The sequence below is a fragment of the Ovis aries genome, chromosome 3 (assembly GCF_016772045.2).
Source record: "Ovis aries strain OAR_USU_Benz2616 breed Rambouillet chromosome 3, ARS-UI_Ramb_v3.0, whole genome shotgun sequence".
Taxonomy (NCBI): domain Eukaryota; kingdom Metazoa; phylum Chordata; class Mammalia; order Artiodactyla; family Bovidae; genus Ovis; species Ovis aries.
Genome location: NC_056056.1, coordinates 12,121,040 through 12,143,763, shown reverse-complemented (window position 1 = coordinate 12,143,763; position 22,724 = coordinate 12,121,040). Strand labels below are relative to the sequence as shown.

Sequence of the window (22,724 nt, the reverse complement as noted above, 5' to 3'; positions counted from 1 at the left end):
TGTTCCCATGAGGACTTTGCTTCTTTTGGAAGCTGTTAATAGGCCTTTGCTGACAGAAGGACATTTACGTGGCAAAAGAGTGACGTGGCAAGGCCCAGTTAAAAGAATCCCAGAGGTTAGTGTAACATGAACAGCTTTAAATTGGATATTCTGCTGATGGTTCACATTTGTGAGAGCTGTGTATTAAACCCAAGGCTGCTACTTTTCCCCCCTCCTTTTCCCTGCAGACCCTGTTCTTTAAATCAGGTACATGCCATGAACAGGAGCTCATCCAACAAGCGCTCAAAAGCAAGTCCCAGTGACTCTGACAAGGCTTGTAGGTTTGATCCATCTTTTCTCAACCCATTTTGGTAGGTTTCCACATAAAAAAGGCTGTCTGTCATATTATACATGACTAATATCTTCAGCTTAGAAGAGATAAAAAATCTTTGCTGGTGTTGAGTGAGTGGAAAATGAACCAACTTTACTCCAACTCCACCCTGAAGTCAGGCTGGAGGGTTTACAACAGCCTTCAGTCCCAGCTCTCTTCTTCTCTTTCCTTTAACCAAGTGCCAAAGTACTCATTCTAAAGTGCAGGTCTAGTCATGTAACATCCTGCTTTGAATGTGCTTGGGGGCATCCCTGGAACAGGCATGTCTTTGTGTCTTCAGCTCCCCATCTACCTATAGAGAAGCATCTCCAGCCACAGTCCCTACTATCTTCTCCAGGTTTATCCTTGGAATAAACTGTTTGCAGATTTACGAGTAGATATGTACTCCTTTTCCTGCCCTCTGTATTCCCACAGGCCCAGATCCATGCCCCTAGAGTCTGTTCACTATCTTCTTCTGCAAAGCTCTGCATGGCTCCGCTGGGCATGTGTCTCCTTTATTGATGGGATTATAACTGTGTGAGTTTGTCCTCTTGCTGTAAAGGGCAGAAAGACCCTGTCTCTCTTATGCTCAGTGGCACAATAAATATACACATATATACACGTTTATGTGCTAGGTAGTGCAATATTTCTTGAATAAATAAAGAACAATTCCCACTTAGAATATACTCATAAAGACAGCTAGTGGCTTGGTTTTTCATGCTCCTTGACCACCATTTTCATGAGTCTCGGAGAATAGGGTTTAAGACTCAAATTCCAAAATAATAACAGTAAGCTTAGACATACAAATACACTACGTTTGGAAAATCAAGTCAATGGATTCATCCATCCATTTATTTAATAATATGCCTACTCTGTAACTCTACAACACACCAAATAAATAAAAGCACTTAAAAATCTGTATGGTGCCACCCAGATACAAGGTATCATCATCACGTGTATTCACCAGTAATTCTCTTTGAAATAGTCTTTTAACAGATGTTCCTGGTTAAGACAGAACTTGAACATCAGCCTCTTTTTAGTTTAAATTGGTTTGAGTCTAAACCCTATTTCAAGCAACACAGTGGTACGGATCTTATCTTCAGACAATGTCCTTTTCATGTCTCCTTAGCCTAAAAAAACCCCCAAAAACCTAGCAAGCTAAATTACAAGGTTTTAAAATTACTTATCCCTCCTAAAAATCAAACTTTTAAGATGTATGATCATCATTTTCATTGGGAGATTTTCTCAGTGCCAAATCTCTGTAGCTATAATAAAATGCTCTTACCCATTTGGTTAAAAAACAAACAAACAAACAAAAAGGGTTCTTTGGCTCTTTTCCAAAATACTAAATGACACACACAATGTGTATCATTTCTTAGAAATAACGGCTATGTGGACCACAGAAAAGCATTATGATACATCTTTGCTTAATCAGAAATAATATATATTCCATACATTATCATTAGCCACTTACTTAAAAAAAAACCAAACCTCTAAAACCAACCCTATTAAAAAAAAAAATAAGAGTCCTAAAGGACTACGCTCATTCCTTACAGAATACAAAATTTAAAAGTAATGAAAGTATATAATTTGGATTGTCGTCAACAAGGGGGTATTGTGAATATTTAATTGAAGTGCAAGTTGAGGAAAATGATCCTATCAAAATCTCACTCAGTGGGAGAATAGAAAGATAGTATGTGTAAAATTTGCCCAAAGTCATTAGTCACAATGAATATTCATCAGAAGCCAATTATCAATCCCATTTAATGACACCCCAAAAGATTTTGCCCTAAAGCAGCTGAATAGTCTAAGACTCCAGACAAAACTAGACAAATTACACAGCCAACAGCTAGTCTAGCCAGGACACAAATTGTAAAGTAAACCACTGGTGGGTTTTTGGACGCATTTTTAGCAAATTCTGTCCTCAATTAAAGGTGCACAAGGTCAGTCTGATTTTGGAGCTTTCTTTTTGGCTGCATAGTTTCCTTTGAGGCAAAGGGAGAGAAAGGAGAGGCAGTGGAGGTAGGACGCGAATGAAGAGCAATCAAGGATAGGGTTTGAAAGATCAGAGACACATTTTTTTTTTTTTTTAATTTGAGGTATTTCTTAGGGATAATACTCATATTGTCACAATCTTAGATACCAGTCCAACTGATTCCTAAGAGAATCCTGCAATTTAACATGGAATAAAAGTAAAGAGACCTTCATTAAGGAAAAAAAGGAATCTCAACAGTGTATGTGCCAGGCACCCTGCCAGGGGTTTACGTGTTAAGTCACTTTAGTACTTCAGTTGTGTCCAACTCTTTGCGACCCTCTGGATTATAGCTCACTAGGATCCTCTGTCCATGGGATATTTCAGGCAAGAATACTGCAGCGGGTTGGCATTTCCTACACCAGGGGATCTTCCTGACCCAGGCATCAAACCCTTCTCTCTTACAGCTCCTTCATTGGCAGGCAGGTTCTTTACCACTAGCGCCACCTGGGGGTTTGTTGTTGTTCAGTCGCTAAGTCTTATCTGACTCTTCATGACCCCATGAACTGCAGCCCACCAGGCTCCTCTGTCCATGGGATTTCCCAGGCAAGAATACTGGAGTGGGTTGCCATTTCCTTCTCAGGGGATCTTCCTGACCCAGGCATTGAACCCACGTCTCCTGCATTGCAGGCACTTGCAGGCAGAGTCTTTACCACTGAGCCACCAGGGAAGCCCCTGGGTGTTTAGGATCTTGCAAAATACTGTTTTAGAGGTAGGAGTTTGTGTGTGTGTGTGTACACATATGCATTCAACACCACACTTCACAGATAAGAAAACAGTTTCACAGGTGAAATGACTTGCCCAAGGCCACACAGCTTGTAAGTGACAGACGGGACTCTGCAGTAAGAGACATTTCCAGGTCTGTCAGACTATAATAGGCACCTCCACAACACAATGTTTTGAGTGTCTATACTGTGCCAATACACCAGGCTCAGGATTCCGAACTAGGTAACATATTGTCCCTGTTGGCATGGCCAAATTCTGTAGAATTTGCCATGCTGTTAGATGATCAAATATCTAAAGCAAAATACCAATTAACAGAAAATGATTTTAAAAACAAACACAGCTGATCATTTCCTGAGGACAAGTTACATTTAAGTAAGGTAGTGTAGTATCTTTAATCCATAGGAAATTCTAGACAATGAAGCAACGAGTGTTAAAGGGAAAGGTTTACATTCCCATTTGGGCACTGGAAAGTCCTACTGGAAAGTCTGGCTTTCATACACTTCATGGAGTATCCACTAAATCTCTTTTTGATCTGAGCAAGTCATTTCCACTTCTGGGTCTCAATATAGAAAACAAGAGGTTAGATTACATGATCCCTGTCCCCACTTTCAGTTTTGACAACTTTGATCTAGAGGAACTGCTTATCCTTTGACATAAAGAATGTTTCTCCTCTGCCTCAGTTCACTTTCCTCAGCCATACTGACTAAGTACAAGGACTAAGTACTGACTCAGTACAAGTCATACTGACTCAGTACAAGTACTGACTAAGTACAAGTACAAGAGACTGTCTCAAAGTTGGTCTTGCTGTCTCATCTCTGCAATCACGGGTGCACCTGAGATTCATGTGGTCTCCAGGAAGCACCACCTTTCAATCACCTCATCTGCATCACCTGACGGTGGAGGGTACAACCTTTCTCCATGCTTGGCCCTTGACACTCTAAAGGTCTCAGAGGTAGATAATCTTAGGAGACCAGGGGCATGAGACTAAAGATGTGAGTTCCTCAATGACAGAGACCACATTTGATCCTCTCTTTATCTCTAACTATGCTTGACACAGAGCAGGTGCTGAGTAAGTGTTTGGGGAAGGTTAGAATGCCTCCACCGTAACATCATGAGGAATGGTAGACAAGATTATCAGGCATTTAATAAACTGCTTAATATATCACAACTAGAAGCTAAATTCTGAAAAGGTATTGAGATTGCAAGTTTCAAAAGTTGAAAAAAAGGAAAAAAAACCGATAATCAGATGGTTAGAGTCACTCTTCAAATACAAGAACTCAGAATGTTAAAAGATTAAACTGACACCTGCTTCATCACAGGGTTAGAGGCATCTGGATTTCTCCTCTGAACTCTAACATCGGGAAACTGATAAAGCAAAGAATATAGAAAGAATATCAGATTATTAACCTTAAAGATGGGTCATTTTTCAGTCTACTTATTTCAGCCAAGAATAATCTTATGTAGAACAACTGTACAAAACTGTATGAATCTTACAAAGGTTGTTAGCTTTCTCAATTTGAGAACTAGATTCTTCTATTTAATTATAAAGCACCCTTCAAGTCATAAGGAAGTAAATGGTGCAGTGATTCAGACAATGTGATTCAAACAGTGTTTTGATTTTTACTTTATTCTCACATGTAAAACCCACTATAAGATCAGCAAAAAGTCTTATGTAAAACCTTCAGGGACTCTGAAAGTTAGTGTACTCAAACCTTCGAAGAGTATCAGAAAAACCTTTAAATTAAGGAAATTAAGATTTCTTTAATTATAAATGGCCCAATTGTATTTACTATGGTTGGTGAGGGAAGAGCTGACTTTTCAAGAAACTATCCAAGATGCTTTAGGGGAAAGAGAATTTAGAAAACCTAAGAAATTAAAGGCCTTCAGTTATTTTAGACAGAAACTGGACATGTGAACAGAAAAAAGGAAAAGGGTAAAGAATGCTCTGCTTTTCTTAGAAGTCAAATTCAATGCTTCAGTATTTATGTTTTTTGTGGGGTTGGAAGGGCAATCTTTCTTCAAATAGTTTTTCTTTCAGTTGGGTGGAACCCATCTTATTGCTTGCTTCTCCACTATTCTCTGGGGAAAGGGAAGGGAAAAATTTCCACAAAAACCAACACAGTACCATGGAGTCAAGTTGAGTGCCTTCCACTAAGAGAAAGATCATCCAGACCAGGAGGAAGCTTTCCCAGGCAATCACTTGCCTACTCAGTCGCATCTCTTCCCGCCCTCCCCTCTTTGTTCTTAAAGCTACTTACTAACTAGAGTGATCAGAGTAAGTTATTAACCAGAGCAACAAGTTTCACGCCAAGATCTGACACTTCAAAACATCAAAGCAATTAAAACCATCAGAGAAAAGTTTTAGCTACCAAAGCAGAGGCAGACACTGGTATTACAAACTACCGTGTAAATAAGCCTGCAGCATCATACGTGAGGAAACTGCAGACTTTTTTTGTAAGATGATAAAGAAAAAAAAATAAAATTACATTGGGATTGATAACAATTCATTTTAATTCATGGACAGCTACTTCTCCATTCTGTGCCTGTGACAGTCTAATTGATCCTGGACTCAGGACGTGCCCTGCAGATCCCTACAAAGATGCAACCATTGTCAGTGAGTTCCAGCTGGCACTCAAGAAAAAAATCTATTTTCCACCTCAAGTCTAGTATAAGTGAATATTTATATTTCTTTGAAAATATTCCTAAGGTCATAATTTGTATTTAGCTAATTTACTGCTTTAATAAAGAATCACATTTTGTAAAAGAAAGGAAGCATAACTGAACACAGAATCATGAATACCTAGCTATCAGTCATCCCGTATGTGAAAAAGAAACTAAGCAAACTTGAGGTAGTAGGAGTTACTAGATTTGAAGGCACAGGGGAAAAAAAACAACTCCCCCTGTATAGTTTTGTCAGATAAATTCAATCTCATAAAGTAACACTGAATTCAGAAAGATTGAAGCTATGACCAGATATCACAGTGACCACTTCCTCAGCATTTGCTATCTCCCAAGCACTGTTCTAAGTGCTTCACATATACAATTTAACTCATTTAATCTTCACTGTAGCCCTATAAAGTAGGTAGCATTATTGTTCTCAGTTATAGATGAGGAAATTAAGATTTCTAGATGTCAAGGTCTTGGATCTTGTGTGATCTTGTGTAAGGTCACAGTAGTGGCAGAAGTAGGCTATAAACTTAGGGAGACGAACTCCAGACTTTGTGCTCTTAGCTCATAGGAAACTGCTTCTGTGATACGATCTGAATTAAATCGACAATTACCAAGTATACACAATGTGTACACACCATGCCCTGAGGCAATTCAAAATAGAGAGAAAAAGATCAAAATGCACACAATCAACTTCAACACAAAAGCATTATGAAAGAGGTGCTATAATAGAGGCTCAAGTGTGCTAGCATATAAAGAAGGAATCTTTAATTCTGCCTGGGGCAAGAATCAGGCCTGCCTGCCAGAGAAAGAGCGAGAGAGGCAGGAGGGCAGAACCTGGAAGGATGAAGACAGGAAGCAGTTAGTCTTCCTCCCTGGGAGTCTGCTCTGGTGGTAATGCTGGGTCAAATGAACACAGCAGTTTCTTAGGCCACTCCAGCTCTACACAGTGATGCCTGTGGAGATCTGAACAGGAAATGACAATTTAGTCAATGACTATGTGACTAGTGAGAAGTGGGTGGATATGGAAAATCTCATACGAGTTGCCATGACTATTCTGTTGCTTGGATTCATTCACCATCTACTCTCACCAGTTGTACTAATTAAATCTTCAGAGCTCTTCCAGGATCTCTATCGCTTTCTTTGCTTCAGAAAGTCAATCAGAGTTTATTGCCCCGAAAAGGTAGGATTCAGAGTCAACATTTACTAAATGAGTAGTATGTGTCCAGCAATGGGCTACTGGCTTTCATATCTTTCAAAAACCCTGAGGGGAGTATTAACACTACTCTCTTCTTACTGAAAAGATTAAGTTGCCTAGGGCAACATGGCTAGGGAGGATCAAGTTACACAGGAAGAAATTCAACAAAACCATCTTGACTTGAAGCCTGGTGCTCTCTCCTCTTGTCCTTTTTCTTGGGAAAAGCTAGCAGAAGCACGGCTGTCTGAATCATCTAGCAGGGAACACACATAGATATCAAGACAGCACAAGAGAAAAAACACGAATTTTCACAAGGTCTATATGAACTCCTAATGATATAGTCTAACCTCACATCATACTTCATTTGCTCATCAGTGACCATGCTTTCAGTTTGCAGAAATAAAAAAAAAAACTGAGTTCTTGACTTCTGACCACATAGTAGGTGCTCCAGTTGTGTTAACAAAATCCACACAGATGTCTGCCAATGTGAGTGCCATTAGGGGTTTTTCAAGTATATTAAGATGTCAGTGACTTGGAAGGAAGTTATGACCAACCTAGATAGCATATTCAAAAGCAGAGACATTACTTTGCCAACTAACACCCGTCTAGTCAAGGGTATGGTTTTTCCAGTAGTCATGTATGGATGTGAGAGTTGGATTGTGAGGAAAGCTGAGTGCCGAAGAATTGATGCTTTTGAACTGTGGTGTTGGAGAAGACTCTTGAGAGTCCCTTGGACTGCAAGGAGATCCAACCAGTCCATTCTGAAGGAGATCAGTCCTGGGTGTTCTTTGGAAGGAATGATGCTAAAGCTGAAACTCCAGTACTTTGGCCACCTCATGCAAAAAGTTGACTCATTGGAAAAGACTCTGATGCTGGGAGGGGTTGGGAGCAGGAGGAAAAGGGGACGACAGAGGATGAGATGGCTGGATGGCATCACTGACTCAATGGATGAGAGTTTGAGTGAACTCCGGACAGGAAGGCCTGGCGTGTTGCAATTCATGGGGTCGCAAAGAGTCGGACAAGACTGAGTGACTGAACTGAACTGAACTGACTTGAATATCACCTCTTAGTGTTTTTTGGTAGAGATCTGATTCTTAAAAGAGTCATATAAAAAAGTTATCAATCCTATAATCTAAGAAACTGACTACACCACTAAAATAATACACAAGATACTCTGCCAATGTTCTCAATGCAATGGCTGAAAAGAAACATCACCTCTCTAGATCCATTTATACAGATTTATTTAAAACTACCCTAGTGGACTACATCAGCATCCAATGGTACTGAGAGCTTAAATTACTCTTAGCTCTGTCCTGTTCTAGACTGTTGCTGCTGCTGCTGCTAAGTTGCTTCAGTCATGTGTGACTCTTTGCGACCCCATAGACTCAGAGCTCTTTCAGAAATATGGAAATAATTTTTTAGTGTTAATCTGTACTCACAAATGGAGAAGGAAATGGCAACCCATTCCAGAATTCTTGCTTAGAGAATACTGTGGACGGAGGAGCCTGGTGGGCTGCTGTCCATAGGGGTGCACAGAGTCGGACACGACTGAAGCGACTTAGCACGCATGCATGCACCGGAGAAGGAAATGGCAGCCCACTCCAGTATTCTTGACTGGATAATCCCAGGGATGGTGGAGCCTGGTGCGCTGCTGTCTATGGGGTCGCACAAAGTCGGACACGACTGAAGCAACTTGGCAGCAGCAGCAGCAGTACTCACAAATGCCTTCTAAACAAACTTAGTCAGCCTTTATTATATAGTCTCAAGATGAAAAGGACTCTATTGATGCAAAATAATCAAAGAATAAATACTGTCTTAGAGAACTGGTCCTGAATCTGGTTATATATTAGTAATTTGGGAAACCTTAAAAAAATAGACATCCCACAGTCCCATCTTAGACTTTTTGAATTATTATTATAATAAAAATTTAAGTTCTTGGGTACTACCTCTACACATTCTGATTCAAAAGGTCTAATTTTTATTTAAATTGGAGAATAATTAGTTTACAACATTGTGATGTTTTTAGCCATACATCAACATGAATCAGCCACAGGTATGCATTTGTCCCACCCCATCCTGAATCCCCTCCCACCTCCTTCCTTACCCTATTCCTCTGCGGTTGTCCCAGAGCATCAGCTTTGAGTGCCTTGCTTCATGCATCAAACTTGCACTGGGCATCTATTTTACACATGATAATGTACATGTTTCAGTGCTATTGTCTCAAATCATCCCCTGCTCTCCTTCTCCCTCTGAGTTCAAAAGTTTGTTCTTTACATCTGTGTCTCCTTTACTGCCCTGCATGTAGGATCATTGGTATTGTCTTTCTAAATTCCATATATGTGCGTTAATATATAGTATTTGTCTTTCTTTTCAACTTATTTCACTCTGTATAATAGGCTCCAGGTTCATCCACCTCATTAGAACTGACTCAAATGCATTCCTTTTTGTAGCTGAGAACTTAAATTTTTAATAAGCTCTCTGAGTGATTTCTAACACAACTAACTCAGGGATCAGCATTTGGGAATCACTAACAATCTGAATCCTCTGTCTAGTCCAAAACATGTGCTCAATGTGTTGAAGCAAGAAGGGCAGGAGATGAAGGTAAGAACTAGTAGGGAGACCGTGATTGGTTGAAATCACAGCAATATTTAAAGTACTACAAATTAAAGTGTTGTTACTCTATATATTATATAGCTTATACATTCTCTATAACATCAATGTTCTTCATTCTTATAGTCTAACATGAACAAGAGAAAAGGAACTCGCACATAATTAAATGAAGAACATAGTTCAAAAAGCAGCTAAGTGTATTTACATTTAAAGACCAGAGAAAAACCACATAAATAAAACATACCAATCTTTTCTATTTCCTGCCAATGGAAGTCCCTTTCATTTATTTCTAACAGTTTTTAATATTCTCTGAGCCACAATAAAATTTTATGTGATGGAGATTAGAGAGGCTATGCTATTTGAAAGTTTGGCTGCAGAGTCTGTATTTCATGCCACTTCATTACATTTTGTTAAGGATTTCCCTCTTCAGCAAAAGGGATTAGTTTTCTTCTCACTTCTTTGAATACTCTTCTTAGGTTGTTAGTGTGAACTAGGTTAATCTCTCTTTTAACATATAAAAGATGAACAAACAAAATGTTCAATTTATTTTATTTTTTTAAATGGAACACTAAATTTAGTCTTAGAATTCTCTGTTTGGTAAGTTTCCAGTTACAAGGTCTTGGCTTCCCTTGAGCACAGTTTGAAACAAAATAATGCAGTTTGTTCTGATGGCTGGAACATGCAGAGTGGAGTGTGCAGGCAAAGAGGCTCTGGCTCTGGTCCAGTATTTCAAACCTTCTTAAACTGCCACTCTCATCTAGGCTTCAAGGGCTCCAGATAAGCAAACAGGATTAGTTATTTCTAGCCCAGAAGAGCTAGAAAAGCTTTATACACATCATTTAGGGACATAGCCCACTCTACAAGTCAGGGTAGTCATGACCAGGTAGATCTGATCAGGAAAGAAGTAAAGATGAAGCTAAAGATCTGAAACATTCCCTAGTCCACAAACTGACTCTTCTTAGGTCACAAAAACAGGTGGTGCTAAGACATTGGATGCTGTGAATGGAAGTGAATAGGATAGGACTGGAGCAAGGTTGGGAAGTTCCCCATCCCTTCATGCCAACACTCAAGTGTCTACTAAGGCCACAACTGAGGGTGCTGGGGGGAAAAAGAAATATCACCCACCACTCTCCAGGCCATCAAGTCCTGCCCAAGGCACATTTCTGGGACTAATAGGAAGAAATTGACAGGGAGAGATATTGGGCTTTTTTTTTTTTTTTCCCCTTTCTCTACATGGTGTATTTGGAGAAGGAAACAGCAACCCACTCCAGTATGCTTGCCTGGAAAATTTCATGGACAGGGAGCCTGGTGGGCTCTAGTCCATGGGGTCACAGAGTCAGACACGACTGAGTGATTAAATGACATAACATACTATTAGAAAAATAGTAATTCTTTTCATAGTTGTGGGTATCACACAAATAATTAGGTGTGGAGGCTCAATTAATTAGGTAACAGCTTTGCCACCAAATTGTGCTTCCTTCCTAAGAACTTGTTTTAAAAAGCATCTCTTAAGTGTGACAGATATTCTTAACAGTGTGCCTCTGGTTCTCGTGACAGTTCCCACACAAGGATTCTGATGTTTGTTTGAGAGGTGACACCCAATTAATGTAACCTGGTCCCCAAAGCAAGCTCTCTGAAGGGGCCAAGATTCATCTGTGTAACTCCTGGTTGTTACTCCCTTTGCTGAAGCCAAAGCCTCCCTTCCTCTGACACATCATAATGACCCACCTGCATGTCCTTTTCTTCTATGACGAGGGCATAACCTTGGGCAAGAGAACCCATCTCTCTGAGTGGATGGATCATTCTGTAAAATGGGGATAATATTGCTCTTCTAGCAATTCTGTTGCAATTAGATATTATTCCTATAAAGGTTTTATTTTAGACCTACTTGCTATCTACAAGAGTTACCAAAAAACAATCTGAGTTAAACTCAGATATGAAAATCTGGAAGAAAAATGGGGCCTTTGTGCTGGAAGAAATCTCACTGAAGCATTTACATTAGAGAACAAGATGTAGTTAAATCTTCCCTATTTATCATTTATAAAGGCAAACAATCAATATACACTGCACAAAAAGAACAAAAAGTTAACATTTTTCTTACACAGAATATCACAACATTATTGACCGAGAAAGCCTGAAATGAATATTACCTGACTCTGAACTAAACATGGCTGGGTTTGTCTCTATTGACACACAGTCAGTTTTATGAAACATGGCACTCTGGGATGTTCAACAGCTTTTATCTTTCAGATGCTTGATGGCTCTGAGAAGCATCAAGCCTACATCTTTATGAAACAAAATTGAGAAAAATGTGTTTTGTCAAGGTATGGCAGGCCACATCCGGATCTGTCAAGAAAGGGTCATCAAAAACTTCAGGCTACAGTATTCTTTGCATTTTCCTTCATCAAAAAGATAATAAAAAGTCAGTACGGAGCAAGTAAACGGTAACAATTAGAAAGCTTTTAAACTCTAAAATTGAAGAGGTCCAAAGGCTTGGATAAAAGGGATGTCTATTCAGTTACTTTTCCCCAGAGAAACAACACAAAACAGATCAGGGTGTTGCTGATCCCCTATGAGGTAAAAGAAGACCTTCTCCTTCCCTAAAGAGATATCTACCATCAATTAGTAAAACTTAGAACTCAGTTAAGAATCAACTGTTTGTTTAAAAGTTTTTAAGTCAAAGTCATGTATTTATAGCCTGAAAAACAAAACAGAAAGTGTTAAAGGCTTATACTACTGACAAATAGCAGCCCATCTCATGATATCCCTTACCTTTAATCAAAAGTAATCACATTCAACACAATATTTATCTCCTTATTTTTAAAAAGTATTTAATTTAAAAATTTAAACATTAATCTTTGACTTCCCATTATAGATATTAATAATTTATCAAGAACATATACATATACCTTATGCCAGACTGTTCTAGGAGTTTTGCAACTCGTTTTATTTGACATGAGGTCACTGGTGACCAAACAAAAGCTGTTTCAGTGGAGGCAGGGGCTAAATCACAACACAAGACAGAGGAGAGAATGAGAAGAGAGGAATTAGACAGTAAACAGGAGCAACTCTCTTGAGGAATTGCATTCTAAAAGGAAGAAAAGAAATGGGATAAAAGAGATGTGTTTAAGGATGTTTTGTTTTGAAGTTTGGGAGACACTATACTGTGCTAGTAAGTGCATAAGACTGTTCAGTTCAGTTCAGTCACTCAGTTGTGTCCGACTCTTTGCGACCCCATGAATCACAGCACGCCAGGCCTGTACCAGTAAAGAAAAAAAAAAAAAACAAGAAACAAAAAACGATGCAGGAGAGAGAAAGCTCAAGGCTGGAGGAATTCCGTAAGGTGATAAGAAGGATGCTGCAGTGTTAGCTTTCCCATGAGGCACTCCTTGGTCATCTAGCTAAACTGCAATCCCTGCCACACCAGTTACCATCCACTCTCCTCCTCTGCTTAATTGTACTCCTTGTACTTAGAACTAGCTACTATTCTATATTTTCAACCCACCTCATTTATTGATCTACTCGACTAGAACATAAGCTTCATATGAGGACAGGGACTTTTGCCTATTTTGCTCACTGCTGTATCACCAGTACCTATGACAGTGCCACAAAAACTATTTGCTGAATGAAGTCAGGTGGACAAGTGGAATGGTTGGCCTAGAGAGAATGGACAGTTCATCCACAACGGAGAAGGTGAGTGGAGGACTAGCTACCGCAGGTTGACAGGTGTGGTAGGGGCTGGTGCCACTCTCTCCTGAGCACTTTCATTAGATAAAGATGGAATTTTAGGTAAGAAATATTTTTCCCTTAGCAGTTTAGGCACTGCTTCACTATCTTCTCGTTTCTAGAACTGCCACTGCGAAATGTTGTGCAAGTCTGATTCTTAATGTTTATACAATGACTACTTTGTCTCTTTCTCTGTATTGTAAAATTTCATGATAAAAAGGGCTTTTTAACTTTCAAAGATTTTCTGAAGCCAAAACCTCCCTTCCCCTGACACTACATCATAACGACCAATGTGCCTGTCTCTTCTATGACTACCATGTGGCCTTAGGCAAGTTAACCCATGTATCTGAGTGGGCCATTCTGTAAAATGGGGATAATATTGCTTTTTAAACTTTTAAAGAATTCTGAAATATATATACATATAAAAGCACATATACCATATAAGCAACATTTAAAAGAGAAAAAATTAAGACTCCCAAACCCAGCACCTGTTTAGAGTTGGCCAGCTATAGCCCAAAGGTTAAGTTTGGTGTGCCTTCTATTTTTGTAAATGAAGCTTCTTCGAACAGTCACTCTCACTAGTTTACCGACTGTAAACGACAATGTCGTGCTGTGTGCATGTTAAGTCCCTTCAGCTGTGTGCGACTCTTTGCGACCCCATGGACTGGAGCCCACTAGGCTTCTCTGTCCGTGGGATTCTCCAGGCAAAGATACTGGAGTGGGTTGCCATTTCCTCCTCCAGGGGATATTCCCGACTCAGGGATCAAACCCATGTCTCTTATGTCTCCTGAATTGGCAAACAGGTTCTTTACCACTAGCGCCACCTGTGAAGCCCTTGAGTCCAGTAATTGCATCAAAGACCATATTTACTATTGGCCCCTTTAAAAATGTTTGCTGATCCCTAACCTACCTCAAGACAGAAAACAATATTTCTGATGTCACATGTATGCCTCTTCCCAACTGTACTCCTTTCAGTCCCTCTGAGGAAACTACTACCTAAATTTTGTATTAATCATTCCCCTTCCTTTATATGCATCCTTAAATAATATGACCATTTTGTTTTTCTTACCTGAACTTTTTATTAATGAACTCATATTTGATATTCTTCTGTAGCTTGTTTCTTTTACTCAGAATTCTGTATGAGAGGCCCAATCATACTGATAGTGGAATTCATCTTCACTTAAATTGTGCAGCAGTTTACGAGTTGTCTGTTGATGTTATGGGGGCTGGGTTTATAAAACAAAACACTACACGATGAACATGGTTGCACATGACCAACAACAGCAAGTAGGTATGTGCACATAGTACCCCCCCAGCCCCTACCAATTCTGCCCAAGAGCGGAACTGCTCAGTTTTGGGCATATGCAAATACTTCTGTACCACATACCCTTCAAAGCATAGTACATGAAATTCTCTAAGACATCTGCAACATAACACTTGGCTTTATCAGACACCTAATTTTTGCAAACCTAGTGTTTTAATCACTGTAGTTTTAAATTGCTTTTCTGCGATTAATGTGGTTGAGCATCTTTCCGTATATTTATTAGCCATTTGTGTTTTTCCTGTGAAATGCCCATTTGTGCCTTTAGCCAATGGTTCTATTGATAATTTGTCTTCTGCATTTTTTTTAGTGTAGTTTTTTATATAGTTCAGATATTAATCTTTTGTCACTTTTATATATAGCAAATATCTCACCTCAGCTTGTGACTTGTCTTTCCATTCTTTGAATGGTATTTGTTTAATGACAAAAATTCACAATTTTAATTTTTCTCTTTATACAATGCATAATTTGAATTATTTAACTGAATCCATTTCTACTCCAAGATCACAGATCTACTACTATTTTGTCTTCTAACAGTTTTAAAATTTTGCCTTGATCCATTTGGAATTCAGTTTTGCATGTTGTATAAGACATAAATTATCTCCCTTTTCTTTCCTGTGTGGATAATCAGTTATTAAAAAGTCCATCCTTTCCCCCAGATTTTACAATGCCACCTCTGTGGTATATGAAGAACCCACACACATGTGATCTGTTTCTGCAATTTCTATTCCATTCCACCAGTCTATTTGTGTATCCCTACACCATTACTCCCCAGGTGACAGCTAGTGGTAAAAAATCCACCTGCCAATGCAGGAGATGCAAGAGACTGGGGTTCAGTCCCTGGGTTGGGAAGATCCCCTGGGGAAGGGAATGGCAACTCACTCCAGTATTCTTGCCTACAAAATCCCATGGACAGAGGAGCCTGTTGGGCTACAGTCCATGGGGTCACAAAGAGTTGGACAAGACTGAGCATGCACGCAGGCACATGCCATTAGTAGCATCTTAATTACTAGAGCTCCATATAAAGTCTTGATGTCTTGTAAAGCCAGCTTTGGGCTTCCCTGGTGGCTCAGACAGTAAAGAATCTGTCTGCAATGAGGGAAAACTGGGTTCAGCCCCTGAGTTGGGAAGATCCCCTGGAGGAGGGCATGGCAACCCATTCGAGTGGGTTGCCTAGAGAATTCCCATGGACAGAGGAGCCTGGTGAGCTACAGTCTATGGGGTCCCAAAGAGTTGGACATGACTGAGCGACTAAGCACAAAGTAAGCTTTACCAACCATTCTTTTTCTTCAAATATGTCTTTGGCTTTCCGCATTAGTTTCAGAATCAGTTTGCCAAGTACTATGTAAAATCCTACTGGGATTCTGAATAGAAATGTACGCAATCTACAATATACATCATTTTGGAGTGAAATGATGCCTTCAATATAATGAGTCTTGCTATTCATGAACATGGTCATGCCTTTTCTCTACTGAAAATTCATATATCAACATATGAATTTCCCCTTGCAATAAGTTAACATTGTGAGTTATAATAATAGATTTTCTAGTATTACCAGGCTTACATTTCTGGAATAAAATCAAGTCAGTTACTATGAATTATATTTGTTATGTAGTTGCTACTGTTTAGATTAAGATTTCTACAGTTATGTTAATGAGTAAGATTGGCTGATAAGTTTTCTTTTTTGTGTGTCTCTTCATGTAGCTGAATGTCAAAATTTTATACGTGTCACAAGAAAAGCTGGGATGTGTTCTTTCTTTTTTCTTGACTCTTAAGAAGTTTGTCTAAGATTGAAATTACCTGTGATAAAACATACTTGTAAAACCATCTGGGCTGAGTGTTTTGGAAAAAAAACTTTTATATATAGATTAAATTGCTATAAATTAAATGACCTATTCAATTTTTATTAAGAAGAAATGGGAAATTCATTTTTATATTTCTTAATTCAATTTTGGTAAATTATATTTTTCTGTTCATTTCACCTTAGTTTTTGAATACTGGCATAAAATGAGTAACAGGGTTTTCTTAATACCTAAAATTTCTGCTGCATCTGCTCATTTTGCTTGTTAATTTACTCCTTTATTTCATTTTAGTTTTGGGAAGGAGCAGAAACAACTGCATGTTTAATCCACTACATTTATCTAAACAAAATCACACAAAAGGTACATTCTTACTTATCTCTAAGACTAAGAAATAACAGAACATACTACAAACTGTTGTAGTGACAATTAAATGAGTTAATAGATGGAAACGGCTTAGCACAGTGCCTGGCACATATTAAGGGATCAAAAATATTATGATAATATCACAGAGAATTCAATTCCACTGTTATGATGTCCTATTTTTATTCTACTTAAGTTTAATAGTTCAAAGCAATAGTAACTGGTTATGGACTAGACTCTTTCAAATGTACTCAATCTATCCAGTCTCATAAGGAGGTAATGATTGGCAATATTCTCATTCTGAAACAGTCTGGTGTTCAGGCCCTGAGATTATGAACTACATTTACAGTCCAAAATAAAATGCAAAACAAAGGAAGAGGTCTATTATGGGCTGTTTTCCCTTGAGGGCAAGGGCCGTGCTTCTATCACCTACCAGTGCTATAAGCCTAGCACCCAACAGGCAATTAAAAAATTGTGCATACCTGACAAGCAAACAATACCAAAAAAATAAAATGATAAAATTACAATGAAAGCCATAAGGAAAATTCTAATGGTCTCACTGCTGCTGCTGCTAAGTCATTTCAGTCGTGTCTGACTCTGTTTGCATTTATTAGGTGCCTTGAATTCATAGGTAAACACATAGGTAAATCAGAGGCCTACGATTCTATCCATAGGTCCTTCAATAGGGAAATTCCCACAACAAGGTCTTTCTACCCTTTCTAACAGTCCATTTCTTTATAGAAGTTTTACCTAAAAAAAAAAAAAAATACTGTAAACAAAATAAATTTTAGTTGACAAACATACTCATTTGGGGGAAGCATAGTGATGTTTGTGATTTACTTTGAAATACATCAAAAAATAAGATGGCTTGAAGAATGGTATGAGGAATGGAAAAATATGTGCCAAAGGAAGCATAGTAATCCGTTAAATGGCAGAATCTAGATGGAATTAGGCAGATGTTTACTGCAAACTGATTTCAATTTTTCTATGTTGGAGAATTTTCATAACAGGTACTGGGAAAAATACAAATTCTTATATTTAGCAAATTTAAAAACTAACATAAAAAGATTATGAAAAAATTTGTACTATATATAGAAAGTTACGACAATGTAAAAAGAGTTCATCCCAATTTTTAACTCAAGAACCCTATAAGATAAATGGAAAAAGACATTAACAAAACACAAATAGGAAAAAAAAAATGCATGAAAAATATTCAGCTACTTCTAACTAAAAAAATTAAAAATAAATCAAACCTGCAATACTATTTTATGCTATTTTGTTAGGGAAACTAAAACACATGTCCACAAGCACACATACAACTCTGGCAAGGATGCAGTGCAAATGGTACACTCATCCACAACTGGCAACCTCCACAATAAAAAAAGCCTGTTTGGGAAGCAATTTGGCATCCATAAGGCATAGCACCTATCTGTCCTTTGACTTGGTGGTTCCAATTCTTAGAATATGAACTGTATTAGTCAAACGAAGCCAAAAGATGTTCACTGCAGTGTTACCTACTAAAGGATTACACTATGAATAGCCTAAATGGCCCTCAAGAGAAGATTTAGCAAACGATGACACATCAGTATAATGGAATATGATAGAGACATATAAAAAATGACAATAATGAAAGCTTATATGGAAATATTTAAAGTGTTCATCACACACAATCAAACAGGAAACTATAACTGATTGTTAAGCTACAAGAATAAATAACATGTGCATTGACACTGTAAAGGGACATGAATAATTAATAAAAATGACATGTTATTATCTGAGAGGACTGTGGATGATTTCTTTTCTGAAGTTTTGTTTAATCTTTCTGATACATCTTTCAATTAAAATAAAATGAAAAAGCCCGTTTCAAGACTGTCTACTCACAGTGCTGAGTTTGCTGCAAATGATGAGTATCCGACGTTCGTAGAGCATACTGGCATACAGATGTAACATGTTGTTTACATCCACAGCCACAAAATATTCTGTCAGATTTCTCTAGGAGAAAGAAGAAGGGGAGGTTTGTGGCTTATTTTGTTTGTTCTTATTAGAAACAGTATCTAACAGAAGCACAAGAAACAAAATAATCAGAAAGTATACTTCCCTCTTCCCCTGTCCTAGTCTCTCTCCCTGGAAGACCAGATATCAGTCACATGTAAATGATGAAATGTGAAGATGGAAGAGAATTTAGAGATGAAGTAGTCTGAGCAACCACACCTCTGAATGGTGATTACAGTTTACAACATGAGGTCACATGCAACACTTTCAGTTGTGAAAGGTGAGCAGGACAAGAAGTCTGCAATCTCACAAATGAAGAAACCAAGGCAAGAGAGAGATACCAAGATCAAAAAACCTAATGACCGGTAAAGACAGGACTACAGCTCTAATGCCTGGTCCTAGAACTTTCCCAATGTACCATGCCATATGTATAAGCAAAAGAAAGTACCCAGGGACCAAAACGCTTCTGGCACAGAGCCTGTTTCTGTCCAACAGGCTCCCCCCGCAAAGGCTGGGCATGCTCCTCTCCAGTCATCACTGCTGGGGTTCCCCTTCTCCACAGTTTACATTCTCTAAAACGGCTCGGCTGGAAGTAAAGCAATTTTCAAGATCTACAATTTCCAGGTATTTCACTCAAAAGACGGGAAAAACCATTGAAGACAGGCAGCAGCAAGTTGTGACAACGCAGTGTTTTAAACTAGCTTTTGTCTGTAGCCTGGGCTTCGTTCCTTTAATTAGTACTATAGATTGGTACTCTGCAGATTTCAGAGAAAAAGTAATGTGTTTCATTTCTACAACCCTTTCTATACCCACCTGACTTTAATAATACACATGAATATGCTAATTTCTTCAGTGTTACGGGTTTTCAATGCCATACAATATAATCCTCTGAAAATGAAGGGGGTTGGAGAGGGAAGGAACACTATTGCCAAGGGTTGCAGTTTATAATGATGAAAGCTCCATAACCCATAAATTCAAGTAAACCAGGTGGATTTTATATGCAAAACAGCATAAAGTGCTTTTCAACAATATTATGGGTTGGGAATAAGAATGGGCACTTATCTTATGATTTATGATTGTTTGATTTGAGTACCAGTTTAACTATTGACCTTTGTAAGTAAAGTGTGCGTGAATTAACAGGTCCCTATACTGACTACCTACCAAATACCAGGCACTGGACAAGGTACTCTTGGAGGTGTAATTTTAAGCAATCTTCACAAAAATCCAATGAGGTATTATTACTTCCAACATATAGATAAACTAAGTCTGGGAGAGAGTAGTAACTGGTCGAGTTAGGTTTTAGACCCCAATGTAACACCGTAGCCCATATACTTTCTCTTATATTACACTGTCCCTCTTAAATACTTTTAAACACCCACAATACCCAATGCTTTACATATATTATTTCATTCATCTTGAAGCCACTCCTTGAACAAATATCTCTTCTGTGTGTGTGTGTGTATTCAGACATGTCTGACTCTTTGCGACCCTATGGGCTGTAGCCTGCCAGGCTCCTCTGTCCGTGGGATTTCCCAGGCAAGAATACTGGAGTGAGTTGCCATTTCCTCTTCCAGGAGATCTTTCTGATCCAGGGATCAAACCCACATCTTGTGTGGCCCCTGCACTGGGAGGTGAATTCATTACCACTGAGCCACCTGGGAAGTTTTATTATCATCTCTATATACAGATAAGAAAACAGAGGTACAGAGAAGTAACTTGACCAAGGTCATACAGTAAGTGGATAAGGCATTGTTCAGTCTTGGGTAGGTTTGTCTCTAAATCTGTGCTTTTTTTCTTTATTGTTGCTGTTGTTCAGTCGCTAAGTTGAGTCCAACTCTTTGTGACCCCATAAACTGCAGCACACAAGGCTTCTCTGTCCATCACTATTTCCCTGAATTTCCTCAAATTCAAGTCCATTGTTTTTTTCCCTTTATACACCACTAAAAATAGTAGATAAAAATCTACATTTGGAAAGAACAATGCAGGATCAAAGTATGGCCAAAGAAAAAGCATTTTTGTTAAAAACTGTTATACTATTTACTGAGTAGTCCTTTATGTGCCAGACAATAGGCACTTTACCTATGTTCTCTCTAATCTTCTCAACAACCCTGAGAAAAGCATTATCATCTCCATTTTACAGATGGGAAACTAAGGCTCAGGAAGGGTAAACAGTCTTTCAAAGGTCACTCAGCTAGAAAGGGCCAAGTTTCCAAACCAAGTTTCCTGAACCCCAAACTCTGGCTCTAACCACCACAGCAATTTGCCTCTTCATAAACTCGAAAAACAAAATAAGCAAGCAAGAAAGTCAGTCGGAATTAGTCAACAAGTGCATCTCTTGCCCAGTGGACTGAGGAGTGCTGAGCTAATGAAGTCAGGGTAGGGTTTGTTCTGAAGACAAGTGACACGGCAGAGCTATTCTCGCAAACAAAATACAAGGCCCTCAGCTGAGCATTTCAGTCAAATGCTTAACTGCTGATGAATTACATGCATTTTTCTTTTAGGAGAGGATGGAAGTAAAAAGAAAATAGAAATGAGGAGCTTAAAGAAGGCCAGAAAGCCCATTAGCACTTTTGACAGATCCAAAGATAACTCTGAAGCCACCAAAACGTGGCCTCAAGAGTCTGCCAAGAAGCTTCACGCTGGGTAGAAATATGTTACACAGCTTGCCGTCCAAATAGGGAGACACAGCGTCAGAGACAAATCCTGTGCCTTATTTTGGTGGGAGAAAAAAAAAAAAATCACAAGGATACTTTTGTGGATGGGGAAGGGAACATTTCTGAAATAAAAACACCACTTGGTTGAGGCATAACCCCCAACCCAATCAGGTTCTGAAGGATTCAGGTGCTTGTTCCAAAAACTCTACTCAGGTATGTTAAAAATATGTAACATTTAACCAAATTCTCTCTAAACTGTCATGTACTTTTTTTGGTATTTCTCATCCCATCTGTGCTGATTACCAAGATATTTGTGTCTAAACAGAAGCTGTCTTTCTTATCTGCTTCCTCCCTGCCTCTTTCCTTCTGGGACACCACCCGCCTCGGCAGTGGGGAGTGGGTGGGATTGGCCACAACCCTGGGAACTTCGCTCAGCCCTGGGAGCACCTGTGGGGCAGAGCAGACCTTGGGAACACCTGGAGGGAGCCCTTCCAGTTCCCACCAAGCCTCATCTCAGAAGAAAACCCCTCAGAGGGAGGAGCCCCCTTCCCCCTGCCTTTAAGCATCTGGTGGCTTAAGCTACAGCAACCCTCAATTTCTCAAACCTGTCATGCTTTTCACACCCCTAGGCCTTTACTTCCGTTGCTTACTCCACCTAGAATGCTTTCCCTTCCTTAAGGACACCCATTTACTTTCCAAGACCCAGCTCAAATGTCACCTCCTCCTGAAAGGTTTCCTCAACTCCTCATTTTTCAAGCTGCCCTTTGTGCTTCCATGACAATTTGTCTCTATCTTATAATCACTCAGTTACTAGTATGTTTTTGCCACCAGACTGAGATCCCTTTGGGTAAAATGACGTACCCCATCATCTAGCAGTTTGATGAAAGAGGGAATCGATGAGTGGAGAAAGCCACTGACTGAAGACTACAGCTCATTAGCTCAGGTGTGAGAAGGGTGGTGTAAAAGAAACACGAGGGCTTGGATGGTGTGTTAGGAAGAATGCAGCACTTGACTTCAGAAAACCTGGGTCTGAACTGGATGAAGTGATCAATTACTTAGTAATGAGGAAGGGCCCACACGAAAAGAATTGACATTGGAGACTCACAAAACCAGGCAAGGTAGCTTTAAAAGGTATCTGAAGCTACATTATTTAAAATGTAAAGAAATAGGTAGTTTGTTCATCAAGTAACTAGGGCAGGGGGCAAGGAGAACTATACCCAGAGGCGGGTACACATGCCACAGCTAGATCAACCGGATTTCTCAGGTAAGAACACAGTATAGGGAGTG

General features: G+C 39.1%; 1 protein-coding gene across 11 annotated transcripts in view; it reads right to left on the bottom strand.

Annotated features, from left to right (window-relative positions):
• DENND1A (DENN domain containing 1A) overlaps positions 1–22,724 on the bottom strand; it is a 536,262-nt gene that overhangs the window by 228,936 nt on the left and 284,602 nt on the right. For 10 of the 11 annotated variants that reach the window (XM_060411818.1, XM_027966460.2, XM_027966462.2 and 7 more), the window contains one exon: positions 18,673–18,783. The exons of the other annotated variant lie outside the window; for it this stretch is intronic. In XM_060411818.1, the coding sequence (XP_060267801.1) occupies positions 18,673–18,783 (111 nt within the window). The remainder of the gene's footprint in view (positions 1–18,672; positions 18,784–22,724) is intronic. 11 annotated transcript variants of the gene reach the window in all.